This window comes from Physeter macrocephalus, chromosome 6 (assembly GCF_002837175.3).
Source record: "Physeter macrocephalus isolate SW-GA chromosome 6, ASM283717v5, whole genome shotgun sequence".
NCBI classification, from domain to species: Eukaryota; Metazoa; Chordata; class Mammalia; order Artiodactyla; family Physeteridae; genus Physeter; species Physeter macrocephalus.
Window position 1 is genome coordinate 10,838,706 of NC_041219.1, and position 19,579 is coordinate 10,858,284.

The window sequence follows — 19,579 nt, forward strand, 5'->3', positions numbered from 1 at the left end:
GGATGGACCTAGAGTCTGTCATACAGAGTGAAGTAAGTCAGAAAGAGAAAAACAAATACCATATGCTAACACATATATATGGAATCCAAGAAAAAAAGAAAAAATGGTTCTGAAGAATCTAGGGGCAGGACAGGAATAAAGATGCAGACCTACTAGAGAATGGACTTGAGGACACGGGAAGGGGGAAGGGTAAGCTGGGACGAAGAGAGAGAGTGCATGGACGTATATACACCATCAAATGTAAAATAGATAGCTAGTGGGAAGCAGCCGCATAGCACAGGGAGATCAGCTCAGTGCCTTGTGACCACCTAGAGGGGTGGGGTACAGAGGGTGGGAGGGAGACATAAGAGGGAGGAGATGTGGGGATATATGCATACGTATAGCTGTTTCACTTTGTTATACAGCAGAAACTAACACACCATTGTAAAGCAATTATATACTCCAATAAAGATGTTTAAAAAAATGTAGGACCAACAACAAAAAAAGTGCAAACAATTAATTATATGACTTTTGAACTTAAAAAAAAAAGAGAGAGAGATTAGCCTTAGAAAGAATGAGGAACAGTTCTTCAGTTGTATTAGAAAGGAAAGAAAGAAGGAGTAGGTATATTTGTCATATTTAGTGACAGAAAATTTCTCGAGTTCCAGTCTAATAGCTGTTATGATTCTCTGTGAAGTAGAATAGATCATGTCCTGAGAATAAAGGGAGAGACAGTGAAGCTGGAAGTTTGAGGACTGGGAAGATATGAAATAGGTATTATGGAACATGAGAGCGGAAGCTGAATAGAGAATGATAGAGATATTCTCCACCTAGTTTAATGATTTTCCTCCAGCAGCACCCAGCAGCCCTGAAGCAGGCATGGAACAAGCAGACAGTAAGATTCCTTCACTTTTTCCAACACTGGGCTTTTGTCAGGTGGATGTAAAGGAAAATAGTGCAAGTGAGTTTCAGGATTTTAGGTAGAGAACATGCAAAGTGATGGACCTAAGCTGGATTGCGAAAAGACAACACGATGGATAGGGAGAAAAATAGGAGAGAAAGTACACTGTGGAACCAGTGAAATTAATGGACAAGTGTGATGGGAGTAAATGAGTTAGCAACCTGAAAGGACAGGAGGTTGCAGTCAATGAGTGGAATGTGTGATTTTGTGAGTTCAGAAGTAGAGCAGATTTAGGAGATAACGAGATACAGAATGTGGCTACAAAAGTGACAATTATGGAGCATTAGGAAGTTTTATGATGGTGAAGACATCCAATAACATAGAGACCAAGTTATTGGATGAATTATCCATTAGCATATTGTAATCCTCTAGGTCCCAAATTTGTAGACAATGGCACAATTTTGACTAAAAAGCAAAATGGTGAGCCAGCTACCAAAGTGAATAAGGAGGCATGATCAGAAGGTAGATGGTATCTTGGGGAGGATTAGAGGGTGGTACAACTACATAATATCAGCCTCAAGGAGCTTTATAGGTGTTTAACTGTGTTCCCTGGTCCTTTAGGTGCAAGATGTGGAAGTGAAGGGAGGAGATGTGACCAACTGATTTTCACAGAAAGTGATATAAAGTGAGGTAGCTTTGCATATACAGGGATAATTTGAGGCAGAAAACAACAGGATCCATACCTTCCTTGACCTTGAATAGGTCCAAGAAGTAGTCATGGAGTTTTGGGCAAAGACAAATATATTAGATGAATCAGAAGAAGAGCCAGATAGAATCTCTAAAAGATAATCTTTGCTGCTTATTGCATTGTATTTTTCTCTAGCTTATTGGGATAGATTCTTTAAGTCTACTTAGGAAATCTATAGATGTTAGGATATGAACCAGAAGCCAGCACTGTGATATTTCTCAGTGCCATATGGATGTAGTAAAAGTGAAAAGAGTTACTGTAGGTGGCCTAGTTATTCTGGTTGTATAATATGGAAAAATCAATATCTATTTGATGTACTCTGGCCATTGTCCCATGGACAATATACAGACTATATGAGTCTGCACATGGAGAACTTTGAAGAGAAGAATCTATCTACAAATTGTAATTCCTAGATTGTCAATCCATGGAGCTGGATTATCTCCTTCATGAACAAAGTGGCAGGCAATAAAAGTTTCCATCACCACCAGAATTGTGTTCGCATTCTGGAACAATGTAGATCTATTATAAAATTTGAATAATGGTTTTCTAATGGACTTTGGGTTGGGCGTGGGAATAGTTTTACCGATTGGGCTACCCAGGTGACACGTCCTTATCTAGGGCCTGGACACATATCCTATAGGTGGCAATATACTGAAGATATGGCCAGATGCAAGTCTAAGAAAAGTTCCAGAGGACAATGTTCAGAGTCAGGACTTGGTCTCAGCGAACCCCTGGGCTGCTTCTCAGAAAAGTCAAATGCCTAAAGACAGAGAATATCATCTATTTCTTCAGGCACCACCAGGGCAGCTATGAAATTTCAATGGACTTTGCTAGTTTGTAGATATTTATCTGTTGTTTCCTCCTAATCCAGCCCAATAATTCCAATTGCAGTTGTGGACTTGTACTGTAGATTCAGACTCAAGTTGCTTTAGGTTAAACTTTTTAGAAACTCAGAACAACAGGAAGATTAACATGAGAGAGTATTAGCTTGCCATTTCTGGCTACCTAATATAAACAGTTTTATAATATTCATATCTCTGAAAAGGAGGGCCCATTGTATTCTAGCACAATGTGAATTTATTTATTTTGATTAATTGATGTATTTATTTACATATTTATTTGCCTTTCCAGAGTTATTCCAGGCCATGGTTATCAGACATTATGGTCATGGGATGATTGGCCTATGCTCCAGGTTTTTGGGGGTTTTTTTTTTCACATCTTTATTGGAGTATAAATGCTTTACAATGGTGTGTGAGTTGCTGCTGTATAACAAAGCGAATCAGCTATATATATACATATATCCTCATATCCCCTCCCTCTTGCGCCTCCCTCCCACCCTCCCTATCCCACCCCTCTACGTGGTCACAAAGCACCGAGCTGATCTCCCCATGCTATGCAGCAGCTTCTAACTAGCCATCCATTTTACATTTGGTAGTGTATATACGTCAGTGCTACTCTCTCACTTCATCCCAGCTTCCCCTTTACTCCTGTGCCCTCAAGTCTGTTCTCTACGTCTGCGTCTTTATTCCTGCCCTGCCACTAGGTTCATCAGTACTGCATTTTAAAATTCCATATATATGTGTTAGCATACGGTATTTGTTTTTCTCTTTCTGACTTACTTCACTCTGTATGACAGATTCTAGGTCCATCCACCTCACTACAAATAACTCAATTTCGTTCCTTTCTATGGCTGAGTAATATTCCATTGTATATATGTGCCACATCTTCTTTATACAGTCATCTGTTGATGGACACTTAGGTTGCTTGCTCCAGGTTTTAAAGGCAGTCTGTATAGTGAGTAGCTTTTTGCATAGGTACAAGAACAGAGGTCCCCCACCCCAGGGATTTTAGAACAGTATAAGCTCTGCTTTTGTGTTGGAGGCATCTGTTTCAGTGATAAAGAATTAAGGCAGTAAAAGTAGACTACGGTATTAGGTAAAGGTGACTGGATCAATTCTTGGATTTCTTGATGGCTAGTATTCAGGCTGGGATCCAAACAAAATTCATTTCCTTCTTGAAATGGTTTGATTGTGGAACAGTGAAATTAGAGAACGATATATGATCTGCAAATAACAATAGATATCTGTATATCCTTGATGTACTTGAAAGCTTGCCATTTGAGGGTATCAGATACCTTATTGGGTATCATCAAAAACTTCTGATAAGATATGACTCAGAAATTTGATATTCACGTTTTTGAATATGTATTTCTAAGGTTTGGCCATTCTTCTAGATGGCCCAGAGTGGCCTAACCAGGGACCTAAATGCCTAATGTTTGTTTTATAGCTTGCAACTATACACTGAGTAAATAAGCAATCATGTTTAAATAACCACAATTAATGACCCTCTTCTCACTCAAAACTATCTTTTGATACAAAATAAAATGAAAGAAGCTTTAAAACTCCCTCATATTTAAATTACAATACTTTAAAATTAATGGGAATTAGTTTCAGAAGAGAGTATTTCTGGGGGGAAAAAAGAGGGGGAAGATTACATCTCCAATTTAAGTACTCCCTTAAGTCCATTTTTTAAATTAAATCGCCTTTATAAATTAACTAAAAATTGGTTAACCATATTATTTAAATAACATAAAATTTGAGACTTTTTCTAACAAAATGTTTTCTGCTTTTTTGTAGAGGAGTTCTGTCAAGAAGTCCTTATCAACGAGGATTAATGTGTTCTCGATGTAGCAGCTATGACAGATGCACAGATTTTCTATGCAGTAAGATAAAGAAAATAACTGAAACATGAAAAAAATCCATAATGCATTGGATGACAAGAAAAAGAAGTGGTGAACACTAGTCTTTCATTGTCATGTTAATATTGTTCCTTTGTTCAGAATGGTATTGTTATATTATCAAAGGTGGTATCAAACAGTATCATTTTTAGATTTTTTTAAACTACACAACCTCTTCAGCCCTCTCTTACTATTATTCCTGCCCCTAAGTACATACTAGAATCTGAAAGAAGGAAAGAGAACTAACAGTTATGCCCTGAAAAAGCTTCTCAGTTAATTCCTGAAATAGCAGCCTGTTTGAGAGTGACTGCTCTAAAGGATAGGATATTCCAAAACATTAAGAAAGAGGAAAGAAGTAAAGTAGCAAATATTTAATAGCCTTTTATTTTCATTTTTCCCCTAAACATTCAAAAGATAAAAGTAGAAAATATGTTTTATTAAATTTTTCTTTTAGTTTTTCTAAACATGGAGCGTATAATCCAAAAGTATAACTATATCTGGCATATATGATGCTTAGAGGAATGTGGTAGGGGATAAAGTCAGACAGTAAGTAAGGGGCATATTAGGCTTTTATGTCAAAGAAACTAGTGAACAATTTCATTATAATGCCACTGCTGGAGTGACTCCACCGTAACATTTCTTCCCTTGCTTCATTTGAATCAAGATGCAAAACCTTGCTCTTCCTCTTCGCCTTTTCTTTCTCTTCCTGAAAATATCCAGACCTAAAGCCATTGGGTAGGTCAGAAAGAGGTAGGCATCCACACAGAGGGCATCCAGATGTGACATGTTAGAACCTAAGCAAGAAGACAAGGGATACATACATGATGTGGTAGGCATGGGGAAAGAGCCTAAGTAGGGTGAGAACAGTGTCCACATGGTATGGCCTTGTATGGGAAGTTAGAGCCCTCATGGAATGAGGTGAGTGTACCTGCATGAAGTCAGGCTTGGGGTATAAGATCAGGGTAAAGAGATGTCCATGTGGGAGTGGCTCACTATGTGGTGTCAGAGTCCAAGAAAAGTGAGGATAGAATCCACATGGGGTGGGAAGGAGAAGCCTGACATAGCGTATCATTTAAAATAACTTCAGAGATTCACCAGAAGTTCAGTTCATCTCCAAGGTGCCTGAGGAGTGATTTCTAAATTTTCCTCCAAGGGTACCATCATTGCAGGACAAAGCCCTGGTTGACATTGGGCTCTTTATGGGTGAGACTGCATTTATTCTCCCACTGTCCTTTCTAGTGGAATCTGGGAATGATTGTTTGACCTTCTTTGCCCAGGTGAGCAGAGGAAGGGAAATTTATTTCCTGAAAAGTATTATGATAGCATTGGGCTAAATAGCAAAAACAAGGAATACCAGGCTCTGTAGTTAACCTTGCCATCTAGGAAATGAAGAGCAACTGAAAGCTTCTGAAAATAAGAATTAAATGAATAAAATGAGTAGATTCAGAAAATTAATTTTGAATGATCTTGGGGGGAAGTGGGGAGAAGAGAGATAAAAATAAGAGATGTTCTAACAGGACATTGTAAATTAACTATACTTCAATTTTTTAAAAAGAGAGATGTAGAATTCTAGAATGTCGAAGATGGAACAATCTTTGAAAGGCATGAGTGGAGTGGCTTATATAAGTTGACAGGATTTAGAGATAGAATTAGTACTAGAATCCACACCTCTTCCTCCTATACTTCTGTGCTCTCTCTGGTAGACGAGGAGGACTTTTACTAAAAGAAAATATGTCGTACTTTACAATTGGCTACTGGTTGAAGGGGAGACATCAAAGATGAGAGCATGGTGCCTGAAAACTAGGAGAATGATATTATTATTGTTGAGAAACATATCTTATAGTCTAGAAAAAGAAGAAATTTTATGTAACTTTATGAACTTTCTTTTTCTTTCTAGGTAACGCAGATCGTGACCAAGCCATATGTATGTATTGTCCTTTATTTCTTGAACGATTTCACTACTTTATGTGAAATCCAGCTTTCAATTACTTCTTTATTTACAGATTACCGATTTTGGTATCCAAGATGGGAAGTACCCCGGCCAATTGTGTGTGATCCACTGTGCATACTTATTTTATTTCTGAGAATGCTGTGTTTTTCACTAAGTGCCACAATTGTTTTGATAATGCAGTCTCATTTTCCAAATATATTATTGGAAGAAGAGATGGTTTTTATCCCTGAGGTAACTGGGCCAGCAAAGGAGGAGGAAAAGGTAGAGAAAGAGGAAGAGGAGGAGGAGGAGGAGGAGGAGGAGGAGGAGGGGGAGGAGGAGGAGGAGGGGGAGGAGGAGGAGGCGGAGGGGGAAGAGGAGGAGGGGGAGGAGGGGGAGGAGGAGGAGGAGGGGGAGGAGGAGGAGGCGGAGGGGGAAGAGGAGGAGGGGGAGGAGGGGGAGGAGGAGGAGGAGGAGGAGGACAGGAAAAAAGAGGAAGAGGAAAAGGTGGAGGAGGAGGTGAAGGGGTAAGATTTACCACTATCATAGGACAAAAATGTAATACAAAAAAGGCAAAAAATAATAATAATAAACACTGAAAAAAAACCCACTGAGCTTAACAAAAAAGAATATGCACAAACCACGATTGCAACACCTTTTATTCCCTTCTCTTTCCCATATTTATTCAACAAATTTAAATTTGAAAAACAAAGAAACAAACAAAAAACATGTATTTTATAGTAAGTACTGTAAGGCAAGTTCTTGGACACAAAGAACAAATAAAGATGTGATGACAGAAATACTAAAAAAAGATTTGACCAGTCTAATTAATCTTAAGATTTCACTGTTATTCTGATAAAGAATGAAATTTCCACTTTCTAAATATGTTTCTATCTCTGTGTTTTAAGTATTTTTAAATGGGTTAAAAAAATTCTTGAGTATTAAATGTAAGGTGCTTAGGACCATTCCAAGTTCAGGACAACCGTTTGATAACTTTCGATTTTGTTGTTTTTATCATTCCTATCACAGTTGTTATTGGTGGTGATGATGGTGGTGATATTTTCCATGTGTTATCAAAGCTTCTAATACCATTATTTATCTTTGTAGTATATGTGTTTTGGAATGGCTTAAGTGGTATTTGTACATGCTGTTAGGAGACAAATCTATTATTTCTACTTCATGTTCAATATTTCATTAAAGCCTTGCTGTAATTCTTTACTAGGCTATACAATTCGTTGACACCAAGGGCTAATAAATGTCAAAAGTTTAATTATTTGTGATTGAGCAATATGGCTGCTTCCAAATTTATGTTATAAAATAAAAAATTATTTTAATAGTTATTTACTTATAGTTATTCAATATCTATAGTAAAAGTTCATAAATTAGTAATATAAATTAACTGCTTACCACTTGTAGTACTAATATATGAACTGAGTAAAAATGCGTAACATAAGCAAAATACATCAAATGGTATAAACTTGATGTTTATTAACTGTATTATATCAAAAGCCTGTTCTTAAATGGGACAACATGAGAATTATATAAAAAAGCAATGAACTATCCTCTTGTATGTGATAGTTTCTGGTTTTTTGTTTGTTTGTTTTCACTTGCTTTGTTTTGTTTTTCAAGAGCTCTGAGATAGATATATAGATATAGATATATAAAATTTCCATGAAGTCAGCCTCTTTTCTACCCAGCCTCCTGAGAAAAAACCTGAGATAGAGAAAAGGGCTGGTTCTCTACAGTGATTTTATTTATTATTATTATCCTATATTTGTGTGTCATTTCATAGCTTCTGAATTGCTTTCACATAATTATTTAATACTCAAAGAACTCTGTGGAGTTGGTATTGCTTCCACTTTTAAACTGAGAAAACTGATTTTGCATTTGCCAAGTGGTTCAATCTAGGACTGAGAACAAATTACTTTCTGAACATTCTGATGCATTTATAAGCATAAATTCCTCACCATACCATGTTCTATTCCCACTGCGACAAACCTTGCTCTGTATCTATAATCTGACTCCTACTCCTCTACATCTACTCTTCACCATGTTCTCTGGTGATTTCATGGAATATGATTGCTATAGGCCAGTGGTTCTTAACTGGGGGCAATTTTGCCACCTCTCCACCAATGACATTTGGCAGTGTTTGGGAACATTTTTGATTGCCACAACCAGGAAGGTGCTGCTGTTGTCTAGTGGGTAGAGGTCAGAAATGCTGCTAAACATCCTGAAGTACACAGGACAGCCCTCACAACAAAGAATGATCTGGTCCAAAACGCCAATAGTGTCATTTTGTTTTTGTGATTCTGTCTCCCTAGTTTGGGTGATGGTCCACTGACCACAGCTGGGCCCAGTCATGGTGTTTGGTTTGGGGATCCAGACAGACATTCGAGGTCCTCCTTGGTGGCTAAAATTTTAATATGTGACGCTCTGAGGCTATGTAGCATACCACATGGAAAGAAAGAATGAAGTCCAAACACAGAGAGAGGCAGTGAAAGACTGTTTGTTGTCTCTGATACCCAGTTTCATCCCAACGTTTCACATGAACTGTTTTGTTTTGTTTTTTCAGAATATATCCTAATTCCATCCAGTAAGTTTTCCTCTTTTCTTAGGTTATTTTGAATTCAATTCCTCTGATTCAACTGAAGGACATTCGTACTACAAACTTATTTTAATTAAAATTTTCATTATTCTGAAACAGCATGAACAAAAACTCAATTTATAGATGTTCTTCATATCATCGTGTGGTCAAAGGAACAGTTTCTTCTTAAGTTTTATTTCCCAAATCTTTGTTTTTGGTATCATCTCTAGCTCTCCTAGAACCACACACCCTATGTGCTTAGAATACTTGTTTTTATCTTTATTACACGTCACAGGTGGACTCCTTCAGCTAGATCAAGGGATTATTTGTATGAATCCCAGAGGTGTCTGGGAAAATTTTTCCATGGCTCTGAGTTCAGGAATATACTTTAACCAGGATATTCTAGCATAGATAGGCTAGGGTGATAGATGAGGAATTGAATTCAAAATAACATAAGGAATTTGCTTAATTCCTTAAAGTACTGTGTATTCTATTCTGTACTGTATAACTGAGAATATAGAAATGCTCCTGGCCCTGGTTAGGTAATCTCCAGAAAGTGTCTATACTACATTATGTGCAGGTCCGCCCCAGTATATGACTAGGCCAGAAGAAGACAGATATGCTTCTAGTCCTTTAGTCATTTACATTTTAACCTCTGCAACCATACATCTTCTGATGGGGTGTAGTACTAGGAAGTTTGCACTCTTTGGTGCTGGAGAATGTTGCTACTCTCTGCCATATATCCTGACATCCTTTTGTGTCCTTTACATGAGTTAAAACAGTTTGATGTTCTCAAGTGTTTGTGCCTTGTTTATCCATCAATCTATGTACATTGTTATTGTAGCAGTTGTGCAGAATGGAAATGACACAAAGACTCCATATCCAATATGGATAAATCTCTGTTGGGAAAACTTTCGGATAATAAAGGGGACAGAGATGATACCATGTGGTACCATATTGGTTTTCTATTTGCCTTTGATTTAGCCAAGGGCTGGAAAAGAGTGTGAAAGAATCAGTATACTTAGTGATCCAATGCTATCTTGAGTCCTCCATTTAAATGGTCAAAGATCATGTTTGTTATTCCTTAAAACCAGATAAAAGTGAAGATAGTTGGGTTTGCTATAGGTTCCTCCGTTTCCCTTAGCAATGGACTACAGTGCTGTGTGGTAATAGACACTACACAAAGGGAGTCTGGGGAAGAGCAGGACGTTTACAAGGAACAACACACAGCAATGGAGGGAGGAACTACAGTCACAGGGCTTGATGACTCTAGAGGTGGTAGGACCTGCAATTATTTATTATAACCATGAACCCTCTTCTAGATCATTCAACACAATGTTGCCAGGAAACCAGATTAGTCAGCTGCAGGGCACTGGGATGGAGTGAGGGGGCACTGGACAGTACCTTTCTTTGCCTTCCTTAGCAGAAATTCAACATTTTTGTCCTGAAAGAGGAAATTGACAAAAGCACATGCCCACTTAAATTCAAAGTACCACCTGAGTGAAGGAAATATGATTATGGGCACCTAAAAATATTAAAATCTCGGACTTCCCTGGCGGTCCAGTGGTTAAGATGCTACACTCCCAGTGCAGGGGGCATGGGTTCAATCCCTGGTCAGGGAACTAAGATCCCACATGCCACACAACACAGCCAAAATGATAATAGTAATAATAAAATAAAAATATTTAAAATCTGAAGAGCACTAATGATATTCCCCTCATTAAACAGACTTTATAGACCTTATCATTAGAGAAAACTATAGTCACTAACCTTCTGACTCACTCAAGCTGGGACAGTGCAGTGTGGTGACAAACCTGTGCAATAAAAACAAACAAAAAAACTAGCCAGCTATAACTTATAGTTTAAAGGAGCCCAAAGCTTGAAGAGCACAAAGTCACCCAATGGGTCCTTGGGAGTGAGGGTAATAGGGCCGCTCCAGCTTCCACCCTTTGATTCCTGGTCCCACGTAGTCCTCCTATTGGCAGCATATCCTTGCAGAATATTGCCTCTAACCTGGCATGCTAGCTGCACCTTCAGAAGACCATCCCAATGCTTTATCAGGCCAGAAGTTTTTGCATGGAGTGATATGTCAAATAATCAGTGGATTCCATAGTCAGTGTCCCCCTCCTGAAAATCCTCCACTGTGAAGTGAGACCTCTGATGGGATGCTAGCTTGTGTGGCATTCTCTCCCTGTGGATCAGGCACTCCGGAAGTCCACACATGGTGGTACTGGCTAAGACTCTGAGAGCAGGAAAGTCAAACCCATACCCAGAAAAAATGTCAGAATGGGTGTCTGTTCCAATGAGAATGAACCACTGGCTTTTCCAGGATGGAAGGAATACAATGTAGTCAACTTGCCACCAAGTGCCAATTGGTCTCCTCAAACAACAGTGCCATGATGGGGACACAACATTCATCTCCATTGTTGGTAGATCGTACGTAGAGAGATACCTAGGTCAGAATTGATAAGTGAAAGTCCGTGCACTTGAACCAATGTGTGGCATACATGCCTTTTATTTGTCCATCGTGCTAATTCTGGGTGTACAAAAAACAAAGCCTGGCTAATGTCAACTGATTGAGCCAATTTCTCTACTAGGTTATTCAATGCCTCTGGTGGGCATTAACCTGTAAAAAGTCTCACATACCATTCCCACTCCACTCCCATATCTCCATTCACATTCCTTTGCCCCAGACCCTCTTATTTCTGATCTTTCAATCCTTTTTCTTCTAAACCCCTAACCTCTGGTCAGGCATTTTCTACTGTCCATGTATCCATATTAATTCCCATCTCAGGCCATTCATGCTTCCATACAAAGTGGTGACCAGGTAAACCACTCAGAACTCCACCTTCAAGATCTTCCCTTACCACTGTCTTTCAAGGCCACCCCTGAGTATGGCTGTAACGTAGCCATTGTACATTTGCAACTTGCACTCACGTGCCAAGTCAACCAATTGATAAGCTAAGATTTGGCTTTTTTCCTTACCTTTATCTACAGATACAGGACCCCCCGCTCAATATAGTCATAGGTGTGAGTTGAGGGAGGGGTTTTGGTGTAACTGTGGTGAGTGAAATGGATGTCTAAGTTGCCCGCTCATGTAGCTTATTCATGTCCTCTGGTCCTGCTTGGATCAGTAACAGAGCTTTCCTGGATTTCTGGATACAGTACTTGTCTCAGTGTACAAATAACACAGATCCTAGGGCAAGGACCATACATCAATAGTGAGGAGAGAGAAGGATGCAGTGGTGAAAGAGTAAAAGGTGTTAGACTAACAAATCAGTAGCAAATTCTATTATGAGGAATACCAGAGTCTATGGATGGTATGAGCGAGAGTTACCTAACTCTGCTGCTGCATTAGGAGAGAGTAAGGAAGGGTTCATTAAATGGAAACCTTGGAGTAGTCAAAGCTGAAAGACACAGGAAAGTTTTAACAATACAGACTTCCTTGGGGCACAATAGGAAATTGTACTTCTGGCTGAAAGCAGGGAGAGTGCTACAGGAAAGAACATTGGGCTTTGAGACCAAACCATCCTTGATCCAGCTACTCACCATTTTCCCTTTGAAGTACAATCATAGACCTTCTACAGAGCACACTCAAGACTACAGTTGACTGGTGTATAACACAGGTTTGAACTGCCCTGGTCCACGTATCTGTGGATATTTTTCAGTAATAAATAATACAGTACTACATGGTCCATGTTTGGTTGGATCTGCTGATGCAGAGCCATGTATATACATGGCTGACTATAAATTATACATGGATTAACCCCCATGTTGTCATGTAAGCTACTAATGAGGGACTCCAATAATTTTAAGATCAAAGATTCCAAGAAGAACCTGGGCATTGTCAGAAAAGCATTTAAACAAACAACAAAAAAAAAACTCAGGCAGCTCATCAAAGCGAATTGATTAAATGGAAATGATGTATTCAGAAACCTGTCTACAAATAATAGGTAGTCACCTTCTAGGGGCCAAGACTGTCCTTGTGAGAGGATTTGCTTCTGACGTTGAAGGCTTGTACTACACCGTGTGAGTTTCTGTATTCAGAAAAAAAAAAAAAGTGAGGGAACTTAGTTTATGGATGGCAATGCTTGGTTAATGGAGAGGATTTGTGTCTGAAAGAATACCAGCTAACAAAATTTCTAGTAAAAGAAAAGAAGATGGGGTATATCAGCAAAATGGACAGAGATATATACAGTGTGGCTAGCATAAACCCCTTCTGAGATAGCTAGATGAGATGGATAGATAGACAGATAGATAGTGATAGACAGATATATTTACATATACATATAATGACTTAGTCAATGACCAGTGTTCTAACCACTTGTTTTGGCAAGTGGGATACAGGGAACCAGACTTTAAAATAACCTCATTTGGATGCTGGACTTAAAAAGAAAAAGCCATGAGCTTTATCTAAAAATACAGATTAGTCATGTTGATGCCCATCAGTCACATTCAGAGGAGAAATCTGCTCGTGATTGAGATAAGATATACATTTTCTTGTAAGCTTTGGCAGTGTTAGTTTCCTGAGATGGGTGTGCTCAGGGCTGTAAGCTATGTTTCAATGGACACATCTCCAGAAATTGCTCTTCTTCCTTGGGATTGTCCAGCTTCTAAACAGCCAAAGACATGTTTATATTTCCGTTAGTAAACAGGTCCCAAGGTTACACGGTTTATCACCCATGGGAGCAACAAGTTATAAATAGGTTTTTCTCTGGTATTGACAATTTTTTTGGTATTGACAAATTTTTTGGTTTTGACTTTGTGACTGAGGCCTTGACAAAGACAAAGAAGGCTAAAAGACAAGACTATCCACAAATACGGACCCAAACTTAGATATCATCAGATCAGGAAGTAGAATTTTATAGCACAAACAGTATAAGAAAGGAAGGACAGGGAGTTTCCTGGTGGCCTAGTGGCTAGGATTTGGCACTTTGACTGCAGAGGCCCAGGTTTGATCCCTGGTCAGAAAACTATCCCACATGCTGCATGGCACGGCCAAAAATACAAAAAGAAAAAAAAAAAGGGGGAAGGAAGGACAAGGAAATACAATGGTGAAGTAATCCTGTCAACAATTCATATTAAACACAAAGCGGAGGAATAAGTAAAAATTTTAATGGGCACTTTAAGCAATTACTAGCCAAAATAGGAGGAGTGATAGAGCATTAAGTAATGTTCCAGATTAAAAGAATGTGTTTCAATTCATGTTGAAGGATAATAAAGGTAGATCACCAGTTGAATTGTTTCTAAGAGTTGGAGTTGACAATGAGGGGATAGAGATGAAAGGTGTAACTCATATCATAATTACCCAGGTAAGTTTTTAGACAATTGTTATTCCAGTCATTATATTAAGAGCAGAGATTCAGATATATGTCTCCAAGATAGAAACATTAGAATTCCAGTAATCTGTGACTTGTTATACAAATGTGACTACTAGGATTTCATTAATAAGAGTGATAGGCTGGATCAGCCCTGTCTCTCATAACTAAGTCAGATATCATGCTCACAGAGTCTCCCTACCCAGGGGAAGGGAAACTCCATGGAGTTTGGAATGTAGGTTGGAATGAAGAGAGGAGAGAGTTTGGTCATACCATATTTGCTGTTCACCATTTGGAGTATTTCTCAAATATATCTCCTCCAACAGGGCAAAGGAAAGATGCAGATGGAGAATCAGGCAACACTAAATTGGCATTTTAAAGAAGTAGAGAACAAGAGAATGTGCCCTAAGCATTCTTACTCTGTATGTCCGCAACCCTTAAGGAAGGATCTTGAGAGAAGACTCCAGCACTGATTCAATAACTCTGAGTCTATTGCTATGGACTTGGACAAAATGCAATCCCTGTATGGGCAATAATGAGTGAACATTGTGAATGTGTCAATTCCTAGTGCAATAGTGTAATTTGGAAATAGAAGTGGGAATAATAGGTTATTTAATCAGTGTTGAGATTTTTCCCCTAAGAACCCAGGGGGAAAATTCCCTGACAAAATAGCCAGCCAGACCATGAACAGAAATGCAAAGCAGATACCATGTTTTAGAATCCATCAAGGTACTGAAATGTATGCCAAGTTCCTAAATACAATGGAGAGGATTAGAAAGTGGCTTACATTATATAAATGACTACATTTTGTGCATAAAGCAAAATAACATTGCTTTTATAGATGGTTTCTAAATCCTGTATAAAAAGTATAGTCTTGACATAACATGGTGCAATGATAATTGGTTTAGAGGTCATGAATCAGAATAAAAAAGAAAATGATTTTTTATGAATCAGAGATATAATAAAGAAAAAAAACAGTAAAATGGGAGCCCATGAAGAGTTTCTGTTTCTGGATCTTGGTCAAGAGTTAGAGCTGCAGAAGCTTTGTGAACATGGACAATCTAAACTTAGAAAGTTTTCAGACAGTAGGGTTATGGACAGCTAATCCTTTTAGATAGTTGGAAGAACTATTGATAATACCAGGAGATCAAATGTCCATAGTTGGGGACAATGGCTGGGGATTCTGGGATCACAATTTAAGGGAGAACAAATCCTGACTCACTTTGGGTCAACAGTGACATAGCAGGCCATTAGTGGACCTTGTAAAGTGAGATATACCCCAAGAGAATGGTTCTCAGGCCCATCCTATTTTCCCACTGGTGAGACTAGGCTTACTGCCTGATAATGCCCCTATTGGGAGACAAGTCTCAATGTACCATGTGTTCTTGTCTCATATTAATAAGATATATCTAAATACTTTTTAATGGCTGCAAAAATGTCTACTATGTGAATGCTGTCTACATCACCTACCTCCTTTTATTGGACGTTTTTGTTCTTTCTAACACATTACACGAACAACAGAGGCTATTGATTTTCCTGCTCCAAAGGAGATTCCCTACTACTTGAGTTCAGTTCTAACTTGATGGGGACATGGGAGAAATATCTTCCTTTGTGCCCCATCTCCACATAAGTCCTGTAAAGAGGGGATAACAAAGTCCAGGACTGTTCTGTTGTAAGTTTTCTACAAGTGACCAGTTGATAGGAAAAGAGAGCAGAGACAACTGGTCCTAAGTCCCTTCTGCTTTGCTCACTGGTCTCCTCCAGACCTTCCCCCAACTCTGTTTTGTTTTGAGTTGGCACCCTGGCTGTTCCCCTCTCTAACCCAGGGCTTATATCTAGGGCTGACTCAGGCAGTAGGCACAGTAGGCAAGGGCCTAGAGCCAATTACACTTTCAGGGACCCATGAAAATATTTTAATTTTAATTTATTTTAAAATCAGAAGAAAATTGATATGATAATAATAATAAACATATAATGACACACCCAGCCTAGATTATATTCACCTTTACACCAACACAGTTATAAAATATAATTTTCAATATTTTTTATGACGGAGGGCCTACGAAGGTAAAAGAGCCTAGGGACTAGCCCTGCTTAGATCTAGCACCGAGGTTGGTAATTTCTTTGTCTTTGGTGTGAGTTTGGGACATAAAACTATCTCTTGAGATACATGTGAGAGAAAATAGGGAGAAACAATTAGATTAATATTTTGAGATCAAGCCCTGCCACAAACACACATATCTGAGCACTTGTCCGGTTATTTCCTTGGGATAAATTAACTGGGATATTGAGAAATACAAATGCTGAAGATATTTGATTTGTTTTACCACAGTAACTGTTCACAAAATGTTAACAATTTATACTCCTATAATTAGTGGCTGAGATTACCTGTTTTCCACCTCTCGTCCAATGTAGAATGCTATCATTGTTTTTACTGTCTGTAAATCTGATTGATTACAAATGCTATCTTCATATTTTAATTTATTTTTTTAATACTACTGAGGTAGTACTTTTTTTTTCCCTTAGGCTTATTGACCATTTCAGTTTTTCTATTGTTTGTCTGGATTTCTTACCCATTCCTCAGTTGGAGTTTTTATCATTTTCTTATTGATAAATAAGACTATATTTAAGGATGATAACCATGCTATATCACGTGGGTAGCAATATCTGTCCACAGTTTGTTACTTGCCTTTATATTTGTCTATGGTCCTGTTTTAAATCTCACTGTCAATAACCCCAGGCCTATATTCTTACATCTCACAAAGAAAGAGGGGCAATCTGCCTTACCATCTCCAGCCCCAAACTCAAGAAGTACTGATTGGCTTAGCTTGGATCATGTTCTCATTCCTGAACTAATCACCATACCCAGAGAATGCGGAGAGAGAACAAGCAAGACTCTGATTGGCCCAATCTAGGCTCTGTGCATATTCCAGTACATGGAGATGGAGGAGCAGGGCATCATGATAGACAGCCAAACCCTGGCTACACAGAGGTAGTAGATGGGAGGGTTCTGTATACAGAAACCAGAAACACCATAGTTACTACAGTTAATTGCAGCAATGTGCCACTGCAGTTTTTCCCAAATTGATTGTTGCCTTGAAATCACTTCTTGAATAATCAGTTAATCCCCAGATATGTTAGGCACATACCAAGACCAAAACAAATTTGCACTGCAATTCTGACCAAATACAGTTTTGAATTCGAAATTTCTGCAGTTGAAGATGCTGAATTTAAAAAGTTAAACAGACTTCTTTACTAGATACTACAAGAATTCTCAGAGACTTTGATAGGCTAAATGTGAATTAGGAATCTCTAAAGTGTGTGTAGAAGTAGAAAATAACACAACATTGTAAAGCAACTATACTCCAATAAAATTTTTTTTAAAATAACACCTATCATAAAAAAGTATAAATAAATAAATAAAGTGCGTTTAGAATCTGAAGAGCTTTTCACCCTTCTTATCATTAAGTACTTTCTCACATATCTGCTCTGTTTTCAGGAGAATATAGTTTGATAAAATGCTACCATATATTAAGTTCTTATAAACACTTGCATTTATTTTTGAACTTTTTATTTTATTCCACTGATCTGTCTAGTTAGGTTAATGGTAAGAAATGGATTATACTGAGGTGATGGTTAATTGTATGTGTCAACTTGACTGGGCTAAGGGATGCCCAGATAGCAGGTGAAACATTATTTCTGGGTATGTCTTTGAGGGTATGTCCAGAAGATATGAGCATTTGAATCAGTAGACTGAGTAAAAAAGATCCCGTCACCAATGTGGGTGAGCATTATCCAGTTTGCTGAGGGTGCCAATAGAACAAAAAGTTAGAGGAAAGGTAAATTAGCTTTCTGCTTGAGCGGGGTCTTCCATCCTCTCCTGCCCTCAGACATCAGCACTCCAGGTGCTTAGGCCTTCAGACTCAGATTCGGACTTAACACCATTGGCTCCCCTAGTTCTCAGGCCTTCAGATTTGAACTAAGACTGTACTGCCAGCTTTCCTGGGTCTCCAGCTTGCAGATGGCAAATCATGAGACTTCTCAACCTCTGTAATCATGTGAACCTATCCCTCATAATGGACCCCTTTCTACATATCTATATATGTCCTGTTGGTTGTGTTTCTCTGGAGAAGCATAACACAACTGAGATGCTGTTAACCAAGAGACCTAGTAGTACCACGCCTATCTCACTTCCCTCCATTCCTCAACACACACTCCCTAGCTGAGTGAGAATTATGGAAGGCAATGTAACTCTTTACTGTTAGCAAAGATTTTGTCCCCAAGCTCCCACTAAAGAACCATAGTGAGCTTGATTAAGCTATGTCCAACTATGGCCTGTGCACTCTCTCTCCCCAATACCTATCCCTGGATCTCAGGATTTAGCATTGAGTAGGACTGAAAGCCATACCAGAGGAAACAGAGCAAATGAATTTAGCACATGTATATCCCAGGCATATCTTAAGTGAGTAAAGACAGAAGTACTACAGACTCCAGAAGGAGATGTCCCCAAGCATGGAAGAAAAATAGTGAAGAGATCACACCCATGTTTATTATTACTTTTTTTTCCTTTGAATGCTCCATTCCAAATAACATGGCCCAGCCAGTGCAATGACGTATGACTAATGAAGTTTATTTTTTTCAATTTTTATTAGAGTATAGTTGCTTCACAATGTTGTATTAATTTCTATTGTACAGCAAAGTGAATCAGCTATACATATACATAGATCCCCTCTTTTTTGGATTTCCTTCCCATTTAGATCACCACAGAGCATTGAGTAGAGTTCCCTGTGCTATACAGTATGTTCTCATTGGTTATCTATTTTATACATAGTATCAATAGTGTATATATGTGAATTCCAATCTCCCAATTTATCCCACCCCCCTTTCCCCCTTGGTATTCATATGTTTGTTCTCTATGTCTGTGTCTCTATTTCTGCTTTGTAAATAAGATCATCTGTACCAATTTTTTCAGATTCCACATGTATGCGTTAATATACAATATTTGTTTTCCTCTTCCTACTTACTTCAGTATGACAATATTACTCAGTAAGACAATCTCTAGGTCCATCAATGTCTCTACGAATGACCCACTTTCATTCCTTTTTATGGCCGAGTAATAGTCCATTGTATATATGTACCACATCTTCTTTATCCATTCTTCTGTTGATGGACATTTAGGTTGTTTCCATGTCCTGGCTATTGTAAATAGTGCTGCAATGAACATTGGGGTGCATGTGTCTTTTTGATTTATGGTTTTCTCTGGGTATATGCCCAGTAGTGGTACTGCTGGGTCACATGCTAGTTCTATTTTTAGTTTTTTAAGTAACCTCCATACTGTTCTCCATAGTGGCTGTATCAATTTACATTCCCACCAACAGTGTA

The 19,579-nt window shown here is 38.4% G+C and overlaps 1 protein-coding gene across 1 annotated transcript in view; it reads left to right on the forward strand.

The window, feature by feature from the left end:
* GLIPR1L2 (GLIPR1 like 2) overlaps nt 1-19,579 on the forward strand; it is a 53,110-nt gene that overhangs the window by 29,874 nt on the left and 3,657 nt on the right. Inside the window, exons 4-6 of the mRNA XM_024122738.3 lie at nt 4,265-4,350; nt 6,263-6,289; nt 6,369-6,577. Coding sequence (XP_023978506.2) covers nt 4,265-4,350; nt 6,263-6,289; nt 6,369-6,577 — 322 coding nt within the window. The remainder of the gene's footprint in view (nt 1-4,264; nt 4,351-6,262; nt 6,290-6,368; nt 6,578-19,579) is intronic.